Consider the following 18,017-nt stretch of genomic DNA (forward strand, 5'->3'; position numbering starts at 1 on the left):
AATGAATAGATTATTGCCCTGGAGCAGGATAATTAATTTTGATATAAAAAAGCTAATGCTAGGAAATATATTTGAAATTAATTTAAATTCAATTTTACTTTTAAATTCGTTCACCTACAGATATTTAACTCGGAAACTCATCCTAACATTCATATAATAGTAAACTGAAATTACTAATTAAAATTTATTAAACAGCATCAATACGGTTAACTCCAGATTATCCGCGGAACAGGTGGCACCTACTATTTTTGCGCCTTTAACATCATTTAACGAAAATGATTAATAAAACTGAAAACTCTGCTCTGGGGAGCTTCTTTTTTCGCTTTTTAGCTTATCAAAATTTATCTTTATTTACCGATTTTTTTACATTAAAAATCGAGTTGTAGAAGGAGGTGAAATTAAAAGACGATTAAACTAAAAGAAATAAATGAACCAACACAAAGAAAGGAATTCTGGCGGAATGATCCAGTTAGATTTTGATTAGCTGAAAACAGTGAGAACCATATAACAAGTTACCACTAGCTGAGGGGGACGACAACCATGAAAGCTCTGGCCATATTCCCATAGCCCAGCAGGTCAGATAATCATTCATGGTGAAAGTTTTATGATTTTATTGCAGGCCGCTTTGTAATGCTACTTTCAAGGGCCTTTGTTCGCAGAACAATTTGAGTGGAGTGATTAGATAAGCACGAAGCAAGCATTGGTTAAATAAATATAGCAAGAATTGGTTAAAATAAATTCTCACCATTTACTGCCCCCGGTCCCCTTTCCTCTCCTAGCATCCATTCTCCCTATCCATGCTATCTTTCTGCATTTAGAAAGATTTCTTTCTTTTTTGGTTGACTTAACAAGTCTTTTTTATTCTCCCAATTTTTCGGTAGAAAAATATATTTGTTCATCTATGTCCTTAGTTTAGCTCCCTTAAAATCTGGCGCCTGGGGCACAAGCCCCGTCTGTCTCCTTCTAGTTATGTCCCTGCCTTCATCCCTTGAAGTTCTTTTTTTCTTATCTTTCTGGCTACCAGAACAGGCAGTATACATTACTGAGCACATCTTCTCCTCTCCTTGGGGAGCATTTAGATAATACTGAAATTTGGCTTTGAGTATTTTCCAAAATTTTTCGGGTCATAATTTCGACACAATTCAATTTCTATTAAAGTTTGGCGGATTTACTAGGGGGGCGGTGGGGGCGACCGCCCCTCCATGACCGTCACGTTCTAAAACCAATAATATAGAATTGAAGGAATTACTAGCTATTGCTACTAATTTCAATCAAGTACATTCCACAAATTTGCTTTAAATTAAGTTTAGACTGTTAGTGTAGTCCAGAATGGACAGAATTACCCATTTTTTCATTTGAACCTAAGCTCGCCCCTCCCTCCTTTTTTGAACTTTAATAATTTTTAGATTTCTATATGTGTCTTCCAACCTTTTTCTTCCATGGACTACAACTACACTGGTATGATAATAAATTTTGCTATAACTTAGAACATTGGTTTGCAGCCCTGAGGGTGAGAACCCCCAAAGGGGAGATTTAACACTTCAAAGGAGCGATTAGTATTTGAAATACAGAATAAAGGGGGGGGACTTCATTCCCAGCCCTCCCCCTACGTGATGGATTCGAGGGGAGGAATATGACTTTTACGGTTTTCCACCGTCACCCCCCTTAAATAGACTGTAAATCCACCCATGTACTGTCTGTCTTTCATGAGAAAAGCTCCCGCCGTCAAGTCTGTGCCCGTCTACAGCCATAGAAACACTTTGTTCATTTTCTGTAAGGGCTAGCAGGAAGGCTTTTTGCCTCCATTTCGTCACTCGTCTGCTCGCCTTTGTGCGGTCGTACGGGTTTTTCCAGCATTAAGCTTCCTTTGGAAAATTGAGACGTGCCTCATTGATATAGCTGTAGACAGGCGCAGACATGTCGGCAGTGGCTTTTCTCGTGATGGTCGGACAGTAAGCATTTGTCTTTCATACACGAGGTATTGCAACAACTTTCCCCCCCCAAGTAAACAAGCTCAGATGTAGTTGGTGTGCAAGAAACCTACTACAGTCAAATCCTGACTTACACGAGCAATGCATTCCAAGACCCCATGCGTAAGTCGAAATTTCGCGTTGTGGAAAAGGGCATGTGTAAATTTTTTTATAAACATACCTAAATATTTTAGACACTTGATAACACCACCTCAAACTGTTTTAAACCATTCCTTAACCATACATTACTGTTTCTTACATAAAGAACTGAATTTTTATTTGTATTTTTTAAAAAGCTGTTTTAATCAACATACAATACTGTTACGATGTTCCAAAACCAGTGATAAACGAAAAGAGAGACATAAAATAAACCAGTATGGTACGTACAGTATGTAGTAAAAATATAAAGATGTACTATAACAATACTATGCAGTAGATTCAGTAACGATATTTAATTTAAAATATATATATTTTTTTAACATAATATATTTTTTAACACAGTTGCTTTGCCAGTTCTTTTATAACGCTTCAACAAACACTCCTCTTCCTTGTTTCTTTAATTCTCAATACAAGAGCAGCTTCCATTTTCATAATTTTTGAATTTTGCTTAGACACTACTAGGCAAACTTTTACCGCTTTCCTTTTTTTGACTTTTAATTGTACATATGAAAGATTCACTCATGCCAAATTGTCGTGCTACCTTCAATTTAGTTGTTCAAGCACATTGAGAACCTTTAGCTTTTCTTTAATTATCAGAAACTTTCTCTTTTTCTTACTGTCTTCACAAACTTTAGATGGAACAGTGCTCTTAGGTGTCATTATATTTCATCAACTTTTACATTCAGAATGAAAAAAATATGGAAAATGCAGAGTAGATATTTGCGTATGCAAACAAAGCTGTGTTCAGACTAGTACGGTGTGTTAACATCCACTGCCAGTGATGCTAAAGGGTCCATTTACGGAAAAAATATTTTTAGTAGCCAATAACAAAGCCGATTCTGTCTCTGCGATTCCATTTTTAAAATTTTCATGTTTCGGGTGAGGAACTCGTGTTGGGTCTAAAATTACTTACTGGGGGAAAAAATCGGGTTATAGCCATTTCGCTTAAGTCGAATCGCGTTGTAGCGGGAGTCGACTGTACTCTATTTAAACACATTGTAGCTGGAGCTACAGTCACCTATTTTACATGAATGTGTTGAAAATCTCAATCATTTTCCATATCCCAGTATAGCCTTCCTCTTGTATGAATTTCACTTCTGTAGCACCTCGTATTCTTGGAGTAGCAATTTTGATGGCCACTAGTGTTGTATACTTATTCAAGTTACATTCAGATATAACTAAGATTAAAAATGAACTTATATATGCTTATTATGTAGTATAAATGAAAATATTTATATTTCAGGGGATGAACCGCCCGCATTGTTTATTACTATATCAGGTATTACAGTAGAAGATCGTTATAATGCACAACTTGGGACTAAAGCTTTTGCGTTATATAGATTATTTCAAATTTTGAAACTAATATTCAGAATCTATCTATATATTAGCACTTCAGAATGAGTTTTATCTGCAATGGGTATTAAAGAACTAATATTACCATTAGTCATTCACAAATAAATATGTATCACAATTGAAAGAAAGTGAACTATCCTGCACTTCTGCTATCTTCATGGTTTGCATAACAGCTGCATTTTCAAGAGCCATCTGGTATTTTCTATTTACTGTGAATACTAATTTCATTTAAAAGCATTAAAAGATGAAAAACTGTTTCAAAATATAATTTGCCTAACAATTTTTATGTTTGCAAAGCAAATCAGAGGGATTTTTTAAACTTCAAAACCTATTGTTTACTTCTGAAAAGTTGTGCGGTTCGTAGAGAATTGCATTATATAGGTCAGCGTTATAGAGGTATTCTACTGTATTGACTCAAATTTTCAAAAACATAACATATAATCATTTTGGATACAAAAATTTTGGTTTTTAATTTTGAAAACGTTTTAGTTTTCAAAGCTAGCTAATTCAATTTACATTTGCAAAATAGGACTAATAATTTATTACAATGTTTGTTATGGTGGGAGTGATCGCTTCCCTGTAAATCAGCTGTTAAACAACATTAAAAATAAAATTTGAGACACACAAAACAAAGAAAAAAAATTTTATTTTGATAATTTGCATCACATGGGATGTCCATATAAATTACAGGTGCAAAACAATTCAGTTAGTGATTAGTTGATGACTTCCCAATCAGACAATAATGAACAATATATGATTTGAATATTTACTTGTAAGAAAAACGATCAGTAGAAAAAAAAAACTAATATGTTATATCCAAAACAATGAAAAACAGCATGAGCAATTCGTTGGATAGGATTTTCCAAATCGATTTCACCTTAAACTATCATCTGCAATCACAGTCCATAATGGAAGCTAAAAGTACCTTGGAAGCAATGCTTTTAAAAGTTTATATATATATATATATTTCAAATATATTACAAATTTTTTGCACATCAATAACTTCTGTTATTTCCTTTAAATCTCATGTCATGGCACCAAAGACGGGATTGTGGCGACAGATGCTCGGACCATATTCCTCATATGCTGCTTTGGTATGGCAGACTTGGTAAAATTCAGGCTGAAAAGAATGAATCCAAAAATTAAAGCAAGTTGACATGCATAAAGCATAAGTGGCTTCTACAAGGGGGCAAGGGGGGGGGCAACTGCCCCCGCCTCACTTCTAAAAGTAAATAGCCTTGCCCCCTTAATTTTCAGAGTTAAAATTAAAGATTAATTGAAAAATGTTTTTTTTTTAGTCGATGAATTGATTTATTTCAGGATAATTAAAGCTAAAAATTCCTAATAAATGGGCTTCCTCATGTTATTTCAGAAGAATGGAACTTTGAAATAAAAGAGGATAGTCAACGGTGGCCATTAGTTCTGAATTTTGAGTTCATATTGCACATTTTTTAGAAATCATTTAATCATTAAGGTTAAAATTCAAATTTGTAGCCGAATTTCACTGAAAAAAAAAAGCTTTAAGGGCCCTGCCCTCTAACCCTTCACACTTCTTTTGACACCCCACTTTTTTTGTCCACCAGCCACCTATGCCATAATTTATGGCATATTTCAAATAGACCTTTTGCTATATTAATATCGGCTGAACCTTCCCACATTTTGTTGTTAGTGAAAATTCATTGACAAAGCGTTTCACACAATAGTTTGGAGAGCTTGTCAGAAAATATAGATCATTGAAGCTTTCTCTTAAAACAAATTGAAAATTTTGTAAAAAATGCTTTACAAAATTTAAAGAGACAGGTGCTGGCAGAGATGCCAAAAAAAAAAAAAAAAAAAAAAATTATAAACAAGCATCTTGCTTTTAAGCAGTCTTGAATTGTCAAGTCGTGAAAGAAAGTGCGAATCAAGTTGCCAAAAGGCTTTTCAATGGTAATTTTCAACAATTCTTTATACAAACTATGTGCAAAGAATATAGATACAGGAGAAGAACTTTCACTTCGAGACCGGTTTGTAAGCTCCTCAGAGAAAATAAATTACTAACGAAAACATGTTTTGGGACAAAAGCCGACATTTAGGAACAAATTCGTCGCCAACGGTGAACTGGCTTGGCGGAGGGTTGCCATTTCCTCGAGGGAGTCGGGGAGACACACCCCCCATGGAGATTCTAAAGCCTTTTGTATCTGAAGATTTGAAGAGTTCCAGATGTTCAATCGTTCTTCTCTTTTAACTAATGTACTCATTTGCTACTGTTGAAAAACCGCAACTGATACCGCGATTTTTCTCTTTGAGTGGGCCTGGAAGAAGTGTCATCGCGCCGTTCGACCCCTGAGCGTTGTGCGAACTAATGCATCTACTAATCAGAATGAATTCGCCCTAAATTTCCCCTTTTACTGATCATTGAGGGAAGAAACATTATTATTTATTTCCACTTTTGCTGATTTATATCATTGAGGTTGTAAAAACAAAATAACCTTTTTGGTCTGCTACGGGAGTTGTTTTAGGGGAGTATTCTTCTTTTTTTTTAATTTAAAGAAATGGTTTAAACGAAGAAATAAATTTAAAAGTTTCTCTAGCAGCTCTAGTTTTCAGATAATTTCAGCTGCTTTACCCAAATTATGCAGTTTTAACTCCATTTTATGCATTTCTAAATCAAAGTGTAGACTTCTGAAACAAGGACTGCCTCCAGCATGTTTGCTCTGCTATAATCAGTTGGCAGTCTAGTTACATTCAGAAAAACTCACTACATGAAGTAAATATCTAGTAAGTTTAGTAACAAGGCTTCAACGAATTGCGGTCAACTTGTAAGTTCTTGCAATGCATATATTCGCTTTGCGTGATGTGTGACGAATTGGATCTTTGTATGTAATATTTTCAGGGTCCGACTAATGTAGACAATAAACAAAATTTTTTGGGGGTCCTCTACAGTCAAACCTTATAAACAAAAGCATTAATAAAGAATCAGGGGTGGTAGTTTCAGGGGTGTTCAGGTGTTAAATCACTTATTCAAAGCAACCCACACTTGTACACATGAAAAACTAGATAAATTCAGGAGAGTACCTTAATTTTCTTACATAGAAACTGCAGCAATTTTAGTATTTTTGGGGCTCTTAAAAATTGGGGACCCATGGCCAACAGCCTAATTGGTCTGGTTGGTAATTGAGCTCTGATTCTTTTGTATAATACACTTTGAATAAAAATTCCATTATTTGTTTTTCATTTGATCTATGGATGTAACTTAAACCCATGTCACAAATATTTCAATGTTATGTTTTAGAAATTTGAGCTCCTGCGCAAAAATTGATGCCCCGTAAGAAATGCTTTGGTGAAACGGATGCAACGTGAAAATGCAACTTCAGACCGTTTAGCTACATTCATTCCAATAAAAGATTAAACAAAAAATAAAATGTGTTAGCATCTCACCCCTTCCCCCCCCCCCCCGCACACACAACCGTACTCCGATTTCCCTGCTTTCCTTAACAAGGAGGAACAAGCGAAGTCTTAATTACATCGTATGCAATACTTCACACTTCACTGTGGCATTTTATGTAGAGGTCAAGTCCACCGAGAAGTTAATCGGGTCAACGAGAGAACATGAACCAACGGGACCCCACCTTACCCTAGCCTTGTCAAATAGAAACGCAGCTAAAAGGGAGCTAAGAAAATACGAACCTGTACAGCGAAATAAATGCGGTGTGCTGATCTTCTGACAACAAGCTTTAGCTATAAACTATCTGAATTCTATTTAACGTGTAAAAAAATCATCTAATAAAATAAGTACAGATTTTAGCTTCTGAGAATTCCTATGCAAACTAAGCTCTGACACGGGACATCTTGTGGCTGCATAAAGTTTAAAAATTTCATACGACTTATTCATACAAATGTATCGAAATTTATTTTGGATTTAAAAAAAAAATGTTGAAAACTCTCATAACTGTCTCTCTAGTGAAAGTCACTGGTTATTCTTTGTGCGGACTCGTCTCCAGATTAGAGGTGCTTTAAATGCAGTTTTACGCAATTAATATCTATCAATTTCTTATCTTCTGCAATGTTTATATTTCGTTGTGTTTTTTAATGTAATTATCAACTGTCTGTTGGTAATGGCAACGATAAAAGAAAATAAATAGAATAGTGGATATGCTTTGATGGATTATGAATGTTTTTTCCCCCGCCGGTTGTTTGCCGAAAAATACAATTTTTAATTTTTGCTTCGGTAATTGCTCTTAATTAATTTTTTATGTATTCAAAAATTTTCTCAGCTAAAACATATGCGAAAGCTGATCACTATTATTCGATTAACCGGGGAAATTGTTCGATTAAGCGGGATCCCTAACATTGCGAAATGTCTAACATTGGGAAATATTCGGTTCCTGGAGATTTTATTCGTATAAGCGGGGTTTTCGTTTATCCGTTACGAGATAAGGCGGGGCTGACAACATTGTGTTTCCATTACGATCCAAGTGCGCAGAACAAAAATTGACTTATTTTGTAAACAAACAAATAACAGAATTTTTTAAAAAATACCAAGAACTTTTCATAATGAACTCAAAAAGTACAAAATAATTTTTCTGGGTCACAAAGGACAATTTAAGAATTCCTGTAGTTTTTGAAAATGACACCACAAACGAAGAAAAGTGCGGCTCATGTCATGAAGAGGATTTATTATTATCTAGCTTTCAATCATAACTTTGAGTGTTGAAACATGCATATTTTTGTTATTGGGAAAGTTTGGTTTGAAATGACTAGAACCGCACTTTTCTTCATTTGTGGTGTCATTTTCGTAGAATTTTCGAAAAATACAAGAATTCTGATCTAGAAAAGCTATTTTGTCCTTTTGAGTGCATTATGAAAAGTGCTTGGTATTTTTAAAAACATTCTGTTATTTTATTCTTTTTAGTGTAAATGTATTTCAGAAATAGAATAATTTTACCCTCACGTTTTTAATATAAATGCTCCCCACTAAAAGGGAGAAAACCTATGTACGTGTCTAAAACTTTAAGCAGTAGGCACTAAAATTTAATCCTTGTTCCTCTGTGGGATTTATGTTTGCTAATTTCATGATTGCTTCAGAGGAGCCTTGATTCAAAATTTTCATTATGATTGCTTTTAACATTAGTGTTGAAAGGCAACAAAATTTGTAACAATGGGTTTTATATTTAAACATTTAATGAGGAAATTACATGAAACTTGCGGTTTTCCATCTTAACTGAAATAATTATTTTATTTTAGAATTTTATTTTTTCAGCGCTAAGTTGTACCTTAAGATTAAGCAAATCATTTAGTGAAATCCCAAAGTCTCTAAGTAGTCTAATAGCAGAGATATAAGAGAAACCAGGCCTCGGTTTTCTCCGAGACAATCAGGCCAAGTATAATAAAAGTGCTTAAATAACAGAATTAAAAAAAAAAAAAAAAAAAAAAAAAAAATATTAAGCACTTTTCATAACGCACTCAAAAGGACAAAATAACCTTTCTGGGTCAGAAAGGACAATTTACGCATTCCTGTAGTTTTCGAAAATTCCAAGAAAATGACACCACAAACGAAGAAAAGTGCGGCTCAAATCATGAAGAGAATTTCTTATCATTATATAGCTTTCAATCATAGCTTTGAGTGTTCAAACATGCACATTTTTCTTATTGGGGAAACGCTTTTTGTGTTCTCAAGAAGCATTATGATATTGAATGCAAAATAAACCTAATATTTACTCTTTGTTAAGCTTTAGTAGTTCAAAAAAAAAAACTCTTAAAAGTGTTACATGACGTTGTGTATTTATCTCTGTACTTTTTTGAAAAACCTTCTTCATATAAAAACGCTGTCCCAAAAGGCGATTTTCTGGAAAAAGTTATAAAGGTCACTATATATGTGTCGTGGAAAAGGTCTGCGGACTGATTTCTATTGATAAGGATACAATGCGAACATTTATCGCTTGAAATCTGAAGACTTTTATTGTCTTAAAGTTAAAATTGCGGAATAAAACGCAAATGCGTATATTCACAAGGAACGATAAAATTAAAAATTTTAAAAACCTCCGATTGAGTCGCAACTGCAGAATCAAGAGGGAAAATTGAAAATCCTTTTAAAAGTCTTATATTATTTAAAATCAAAGTCAAGTTTTTTTTTTTTTGCTATTAAATTGAAACTGGCAACAGATAAAAACTTTAAATCACTGCTTTTAATTCCCTTGTTGGTCAACAATGAATGGGGTCGTTTCCAAAATTTTAAAAGTATTTTTTTCTGAAAGAGCATGCTTAAAAACACAGGATCTGACAATTTTTTAAATAATTTGTTTAAGTTTAATATTAAAAAAAATGCTAAAATCTGCGCTCTTTCATTGTTTACATTTCTTGTCTATGACATCACAAATGATGAAATGCCATTCTGTGTTGCCATTCACAGAGCAAAATATTTAATTCGCATCTTTACTCACGTGTATTGGCAACGATATGGTTAATAGCAAGCGTAGAGCTCAATTTTGATTGGCTTCTTGATTATCATAACGTGGAAACGCGGTACAAAGATGCGTCAAAGAGCATCATTTGTGACGTCACCAAGACCACGCTTTGTTTGAAAAATCGGACATATTAAAAAATTAATTAAAAAATAACTGTTGGAAAAATGAAAGATTTTTTTGGATTATGTCATTTATTTATTTATTTATGCTTATTCAATCAATTTTAGTGACTAAAAGTATTACTTTTGACTGAAGGAAACAACCCCATTCGGTTTTCAATCGCGTGAATAAATGCTTAGCGGTTATTAAAATCTGCATTAAAAAACGTCATAATTCGAATTTTATGAAAGATAGAAGCTCCAAACACATTTTATCAGAAGGCGGAAAAAATTTCTCTTTATTTTGGTATTAAATTTTAAAATTTTTAACTATGTTCTCACTGCAAAAATCGCGAAAAACATTTCAGAGGTTTTTAACTAATATCTTCGTTAATTAATGTCATCCAAAAACACAACCTAGCTAAAAACACTCCCGATCAACTCCCCTTTCGATTTTTTTTTAAAAATTTTTTTTTTTTAAATAAAGCTGTCCGTCCATTTTGGCGCTAGAGTGCGACAGACAGATACACACACATAACGGGAGCTCAGATTTTAAGAAAATGCATATATCTTGAATAATTGCAAATTGCTTATCTCTACTATATCAGTGATATAATTGATTCACGTGCTTTAAGAAGTACTGCGGAACTTAGAATTGGATATGGAGAATGTCCATCCGTCTCAATTTTTCAGGCTGGCCAAATTGATTGAGAAGGTAATTAAATAAATGATGAATTACTTTTTTTCGAAGATCTTCTAACAATTGTTTTACAACAACATGAGGGGTATTTAGCACGTTTGGGAACAAATAACAGACGTGTTTAGTGTTTATCAAAAGTCTAGAACATTTTGACTGCAAAAATCCACAGTGAAAAACACACGAACACAATGAAAAAGTATGTTTTGGTTTTTCCAGTAACTAAAATAAAATATTTAGATTTCGGATGTTTAGTTCTGATGTAAATTAGTATGCTAATTAATTAATATGTTGAAGTTTGCTGATCGTTTATTTAGTACTTTTGATATAAAGTTATCTTACCAACCCACTAGTACTCTCATTTTAGAATTAAGAGAGGGGGGGGGGGGATATGTAAGAGGTAAAAATGTCGCGTAAAAATGAATAAGTGAAAGGGAGGGGGGGGGGTTCACAAGCGGTTTCTTTATAATATCTGATACCAGGGTCCACCGACTGATGACAGGCCCTGGTGTTAAGCAAATTGTGATTTAAAAAAAGGACAAAAAGAAAAAAAAATTCGAAGTGAAAAACAACGCATGTTTTTTTTTTTCCGGCAAAATTAATTTATTTTAAGGATTCAAAATTTTTACTCGTTTCATACTTTTGCGCCATTTTAATTTCGCCCCAATTTTTTTAAATCACGTATCGCTAACGTAATAACTTACGCTTGAGGATTCTACAATGACTTTTTTACTACCCTTTAGCAATGAACCATCGTACAAATGAGGCTTAATTACCTCCCTTTCAGCGCTTTCGCAGAGGGGAGAGAAGAGAGAAAACATCTTCACCTCCGGATTCGCATTGCAAATGCAGCGACATCAGCATTGGCGATTTAGTGCCTTTTCGATCATTCAAGCACGCTTTTTCCCAAACTTGTCTCGCCAACCTGTTCCTTAATGTCGGCTTCTTGGTCGAACCACTTTTTCGTCAGGGGTCGAAAGGAAGGTTACATACGTTTCTACCGGAGTGGAACATCTTTGCGTGTGAACTATCTTTGCTATGTGCTTATAGGAAATATAGGACAATGTCAAAAATATAGGAAATATAGGACACTTTTGATGATTTTTTTTAAAATATAGGAAATATGGGATATATAGATCTACTTCTACCCCTGCATAAAGTATAACTATGGCAAGTTTTACAGAACATAATTATTACAATAGTGACAATATAAGAATTTAACAAATAAAAGAAAGAAAAATGTGTTATAATAAATGTAATTTGACAAAAATGTTTGCACACATACGCATGCATGTAACCCTCAGATCAGACTCTTAGAATTATATATATTTCAAATTGCTATAAATATTTTACATTTAAATATATTCCACTTTTTAACATTCTTTTTCTCTAAAAAGTTAGAAAAAAATTGACTACGTAATCTTATGATTGTTTTTTTTTTCAAAAATATTTTTTAATTCAGTTTGAAAACTTTTCTAATTAGCTACATTATACATTAAGTAACTCAGTTTGACTTTTTGTATTATTCAGATAAAAAATCATGTGGTTATATTATACACATTAGTTTGTATTGATGTTTTAATGCTTTGTATTGAAACATATGCACAAGTTATTTAGTCTTTCCCACTATATAAGTTAAAAACAAGGCTTTTGAATGTTATTGTGATTTTGCTTTAATATTTCATTAATATCAGTTATAGATTAATAAATACTATAGTAAATAGGCTTTGTATTCACCTCTCTCATAAAAGCATTTCTTTAATTTAGTATGAATATACATAAAAAAATTCCATGTTTCAGAATAGTGGCATTTTTTCATCCATTTGATGATACAATCAATGATTTGTCATCAGTATACAAATCAATTTAGTACATTAAAGTAGACTGCAGTTACAAGAATAATACACAGCTATAACTACAATTTTGATGCTTAATGATTATGTAAAAAATCTTCAAGTTACACCACAAAACATTTTATACATCTGATTTACAGATTAATATGGCATACAAAATTTTTAACAAAAGTGCATCATGAATAATATACATACTGTAGATCCCAGCAAACTACCTCCAAACCAAACAGCATATCTTTGCATGTGATGAGAAACGACTTGTACCTCAATGGGTTTTGGCTAAAATATCATTTATTCATAAATTTATTATAGACTAAATATAAAACATATACTACAATTAAAATGACACACAACAGAATAAATATTTATTTATTAATTTTCATATAATTGTTCACTATAGGTCTACTTCATACAATTTATTCAATGCAGTTTTGAGACTTTTGAGTTGGCATGAAGTAATGGCAACGTTGGCAAAAACCCGGGTTTTTAAAAAAAAGCCCATGGATCCAGGTTTTTTTTAAATAAAACCCAAAAAACCCAACTAAAGCTAGGCTTTTAAAAAGAAATGTGTTTTTTTTTTTCTTTTTTTCAGGAAAAATGTGGGGTACTTGTAGCATAAGTATATGGACAAAGCACAAAAATTGTCTTTGGGTAAAAAAAGCTGGAAAATTCAGCGTTTTCTGAAGAAAAGTATAAAAGACGACAAAACCCAAGAATGGTGAAGTTTCCGATTTTTTTGTTTCCAAGATTACCAACAGTTAAGGCAAAGTTACTTCTCGAGCGATAAAATCTATGGTTTGTTTGTTCGTTTTTAATTATTACATTTTTTTTGGCATTTTACTTTATGATATTTCATTTTGTTATGCAAAATTACTGTAGAACCTCAAGTAGTTTAAATCCCTTTTTACTGAATTCCAGCTTAATCAAGACATTTCTTTGAATTTTATGTTGCCTGTTTTTCTATTTCTGTGTACATAGTAAGAAATATTAAATTTTTTCGTAAGATAATGAAAATACTGTACATCCTATTCTGTTTTCTGTCCGATCGTTTGTAAAACCTGTTAATTTCTAAAAAATATACCTTGTTTATTTGAAATTTGTGACGTGTTGGTTTGCAGAAAATAATTCAGATGAAAGCCTTTTAGCTAGAGTAGTTTCCTCTACAATCTACAAATATTGGGAAAATCAGACGAGACAGGACTTAATCAGGATAATTTGAGTTATTTATTGACCAGCTAAAGAAAAAAGTTAAATATATTTATTTAAAATCTTTGAAGTGTTTTGTTAATGCCGTTAAGAGTTAAGAAATACTATTAAAGTTCAAAATTCATTTTTATGTCTATTGTCTGTGGTGAAGAACAAGTAAAAAATAAGTTTAAATTGTGAAAGTCTTTAAATTAATTAATTTTTTCAAAAAACTTCTCAGAAAAAAAAAGTGGGCTAAATAATGGGTTTTTTTCAAAAAAAAAAAAAAAAAAAAAAAAAACCACATTGGGTCCAATCCAGCCAACCCTGAGTAATGGCAAATAATAGTGTAAGGGGAAAAAGTTTGATGACAAATGAGTAAAATAATTAGAAATGTGTAATGGGATGATTTTTCTAGATGCAAAGAAATAGTCATGTCAAAAAAAAAAAAGTCATGTTAAAACAGAAAACGATTTTGCTTTACAATTTCAGCTTTAGATTAATAGATATTTTTGAGGAAATGTATTTTATTAATATAATACATCATTTATTGGCAGTGTAACAAAAATCGTTTTGGCAACAATTTGAAACATGGAAATGCAAAAATCATTACAATTTTGAATTTTTTATTAGTCACATTTATAGAATTTTAATAACTAAAAATTAAAAACACTTTTATAACAAGAAGTTTGCCAAGAACTAAATTAGCCTATTTTCTTGTGCATCAAAATTTGATTTTTAACTGCAGCCACATCTCTCTCTGGACTGTCATGTCTTAGGCTCCAAATTCATTTAAATTTATCTTATATTTTCAGGAAATAATCAATTGAAAACATATAAATGACTTAAGTGAGTGCATACCAAGTGGAAGTAAGCAGTCAAGTGGAAATAAAACAATAACAAATTCCATTTTCCCAAATTATTGTTCATCATGTTTCAGTAAAGTCTAACTATTATTTTGATAAAAAAGAAGTAGTTTAAAATCTGGCACTTTTTTTTCATATGTAAGTGGGCAGAAATAGGAAAAAACAAACTCGACATATGAATTACAGTAAAGAAATTCCTCCAAAATTAAATTTCATACTTGTATAAGTTAAATAAATAGTAAATAAATAAATGTATAACTTCTATGCAATACTTTAAATGAGTCTAACTTTAACCAGATAATACTAAATGCAAAAATTCCCATTTTACTCCAGAAGATTTCACAAAAAAGGTAGATAAAACTCTTTGTTCAAACACAATATTTGTTGCTCTTATATTAAAAAAAACAAAACAATTATTTTAATTTTAAAAACAAAAACAAACTTGTAAATGCAAGTTAAAATGCTCTCTTAGAAGATATCATATAACTTTTTTTGTGAAAAATTAGTCGCCCCCCTCCCCCCCCCCAGCTCCATCTGTACAGTACATGTCCAGGCAAAGGAGAACTTCCACTTATGAGTTTATAATCTTTATTATTATTACTAATAATAAAGCTCAAAGTCTCTCTGTCTGGAGGATATCTGTAGAATGTCTGGATCTCTGTGATGCAAATAGCGCCTAGACCGTTTGGCCGATTTTCATGAGATTTGGCACAAAGTTTGTAGCATGGGAGTGTGCACCTCGAAGCGATTTTTCGAAAATTCGATTTTGTTCTTTTTCTATTTCAATTTTAATAACATTTTCTAGAGCAAAATTATCATAAGATGGACGAGTAAATTACGAAATTATCATGACGTGGAATGGGAGAGCAAATGAACATAGCCAATTGGCAAGAAATTCGTCATCCATTATTTGTAAATATACAGGCGAACCCAATGACCTTTTCATTTTCAACTACGGGCAAAGCCGTGCGGGTACCACTAGTGTTTTATAAAGGCTCTTAAACTTCAGATAAGTTTTATTGAAGTTTTAATAAATCCATAGGTCTCAAAAGTACTAGTCTAAAAAATACTCAAAAGGTTACAAAAATTTTTGTTTATAAAGGCTAAGACAAAAAAAACAAGCAATTTATTTCTGAACTTTTACTTGATGTTTCCTGAAAGATTAATGCACACAAAGTGGTGAGATAAAAATGCTAACAGGTGAAATGATTAAATTTTCCTGGATTATAAAAATTGAGAGAGAGAGAGAGCAAACCTTACAAATCATTAAATGTCCTCTATTTGGAACTATCTACCCAATTCCTGAACGTTACAAGAAACTTCTATTACAATGTGGAACCCCATCCAGATAATTAGACTTTAATCAACTTCTCCAGAACATTAAATGTATCATTAGTAACTAGTTTGACTACTGCCTTATGCATGTTTTTCTGCAGTTCTTTAACAGATGTAAACTTTAAGCAACCAATGTAGTAGATTCCGGTTAATAGGCCCACATTGGGATGGGACCATTTTGGTCATAATAACCGGCTGGTCCAATTAAGTGAACAAGACCTGTGCAGCTTGACCGAACATGGCATACACAAAATATTTAAATTCCCTTATTATTACCATTGTGAGCACCATATGTATGGTGAGCATACAAATAAGAAAAATTGTTGTTTTCAATATTTTTCTATAAAAAAATAAATTGAAATAAAGCAAATAAACTTTTTACACTTGTTCAACAACGTGTTCAGACCGACATAATTTTAGTTATTCCTTACAGTCATTAGGGATTCAATTCAATAACCAGAAGTAACTAAAAATGTGAGAGTGAAAAAATAAGCGTTAAAAAGTACTAATTGGTTATTAAAAGTACCAATGAAATGTAAATCACGTATTTTATAACTAAAAATGTTTCTTCCTTTTTTGAAAAAAATTCCATGTGCTTACTGAGCTGAAGAAATTTGAAATTCCACTGAAATTTTGATCTTTGCTGGAACAGTGCTGCTATGCAATGGGAGTTTTGTAACCATTTTTTCCTGCAACTATTGCCAAGTTTAATTGAAAGTTATTAGGAACCATTATTAATTTTTATTGCACTAGCTACTTAGTTCGTTGACTCATTTGAAACTTGCTTCAAGCAGATGATTTTTAATTTCTTTCCAATTCATTCTCATGTTCCTTGTTCTAATTAAATGGATTTTTGGTCCTAGTAAGCAAATAATATTAGGCTTCTGTAATGAGATTTGTTTTGGTTCTTTAAGATTTGGTAAAAATAAGGGGCTGGTCCGATTAACCTGTAGTCCAATTAAGTGGATTCTACTGTATATACTATTAAACTCATTTTACATGGAACACTTTTTCATGGGTGAAAGTATCATCAATACCATTAATGATGTTTCAAGAATACGCAACTAATATTTTGCATAAATAAATTTCATTAGAAAAATTTTTCATCAACAAATGATGAACAGTCTTCTCCTTCCCCTCTCCCTTGAGCTAAGTTCCAATACTAATTAGAAAAAAAAGTCAAATTAAGTAATAAGACTAAAAACAAGAAAACAAAATCTTAACTAATCAAAGCATTCATCAAATAGGTACCTTAATTCGACCTCCACTGACTGATTCACTCAGTTTTAATCTCGCGTCAACAACCTTTTTTATGTCTCTTTGCAGTCTTCTACCAAAATCACGAAACATGGTTGAACCACCAGACAAAACAATATTCTAAAATTTAAAAGGAAAATTATAGTCTGCAAAGTGATTTCATTTGCATAGCAATTCATTAAGATTAAATCGAAGCAGCACATACTTTGTATAACGGTCTTCGGACATCAATAGGACAACTTTGAATGCAAGTATCAACAATTTCAGATATTGGTAACATAAAGTCAGGATTTGCAAACTGAAACAAAATAGGATAGTTAAGGTTAAAGCTTAGTATACAGAGGTAATTCAATTCACATAGTATGTTATATAGGATTTAATAACCTCCTCAGTACAGGCATCGCCTAGAAGAAACACTAAACAACACTTCAAAAACATGACAATAAGGTAAATAAAATATGTCAATGTTGCACAGAAAACTAGTTAATGTTAATAGACAACAATACTGAAAAAAAAAAAAGGTTTTTCATGGACAGTTTATATTCATAGCTTCATAGGTGGCTGGTGCGCCCCCCCCCCCCCCGCCCCAAAAGGAACGTCAAAAAACGTTCAGTGAGGGTGGGGAGGGGTATGAGGAAAGTTGCTCTTTTTTGCATTTAATTTTAATGCCACTACTAATTAAATAACTTTTAAAAATTCAGGATGCAGCTTCAAAAATCGGGAGATGGTCACATGATACACTCTCATCTTCCAATTAAAAGCTACATTTTAGTTTTTATGAAATAATAACACGAGAAA

The 18,017-nt window shown here is 32.4% G+C and overlaps 1 protein-coding gene across 1 annotated transcript in view; it reads right to left on the reverse strand.

Annotated features, from left to right (window-relative positions):
- Positions 1–4,111: 4,111 nt before the first annotated feature.
- Positions 4,112–18,017, reverse strand: part of LOC129221506 (actin-related protein 3) — a 44,187-nt gene continuing 30,281 nt past the window's right edge. Inside the window, exons 9-12 of the mRNA XM_054855996.1 lie at positions 17,425–17,517; positions 17,214–17,339; positions 12,772–12,855; positions 4,112–4,602 (exon numbers count right to left, since the gene is read on the reverse strand). Of these exons, the coding sequence (XP_054711971.1) occupies positions 4,507–4,602; positions 12,772–12,855; positions 17,214–17,339; positions 17,425–17,517 (399 nt within the window). The 3' untranslated portion in view covers positions 4,112–4,506. The remainder of the gene's footprint in view (positions 4,603–12,771; positions 12,856–17,213; positions 17,340–17,424; positions 17,518–18,017) is intronic.

This window comes from Uloborus diversus, chromosome 4 (assembly GCF_026930045.1).
Source record: "Uloborus diversus isolate 005 chromosome 4, Udiv.v.3.1, whole genome shotgun sequence".
NCBI classification, from domain to species: Eukaryota; Metazoa; Arthropoda; class Arachnida; order Araneae; family Uloboridae; genus Uloborus; species Uloborus diversus.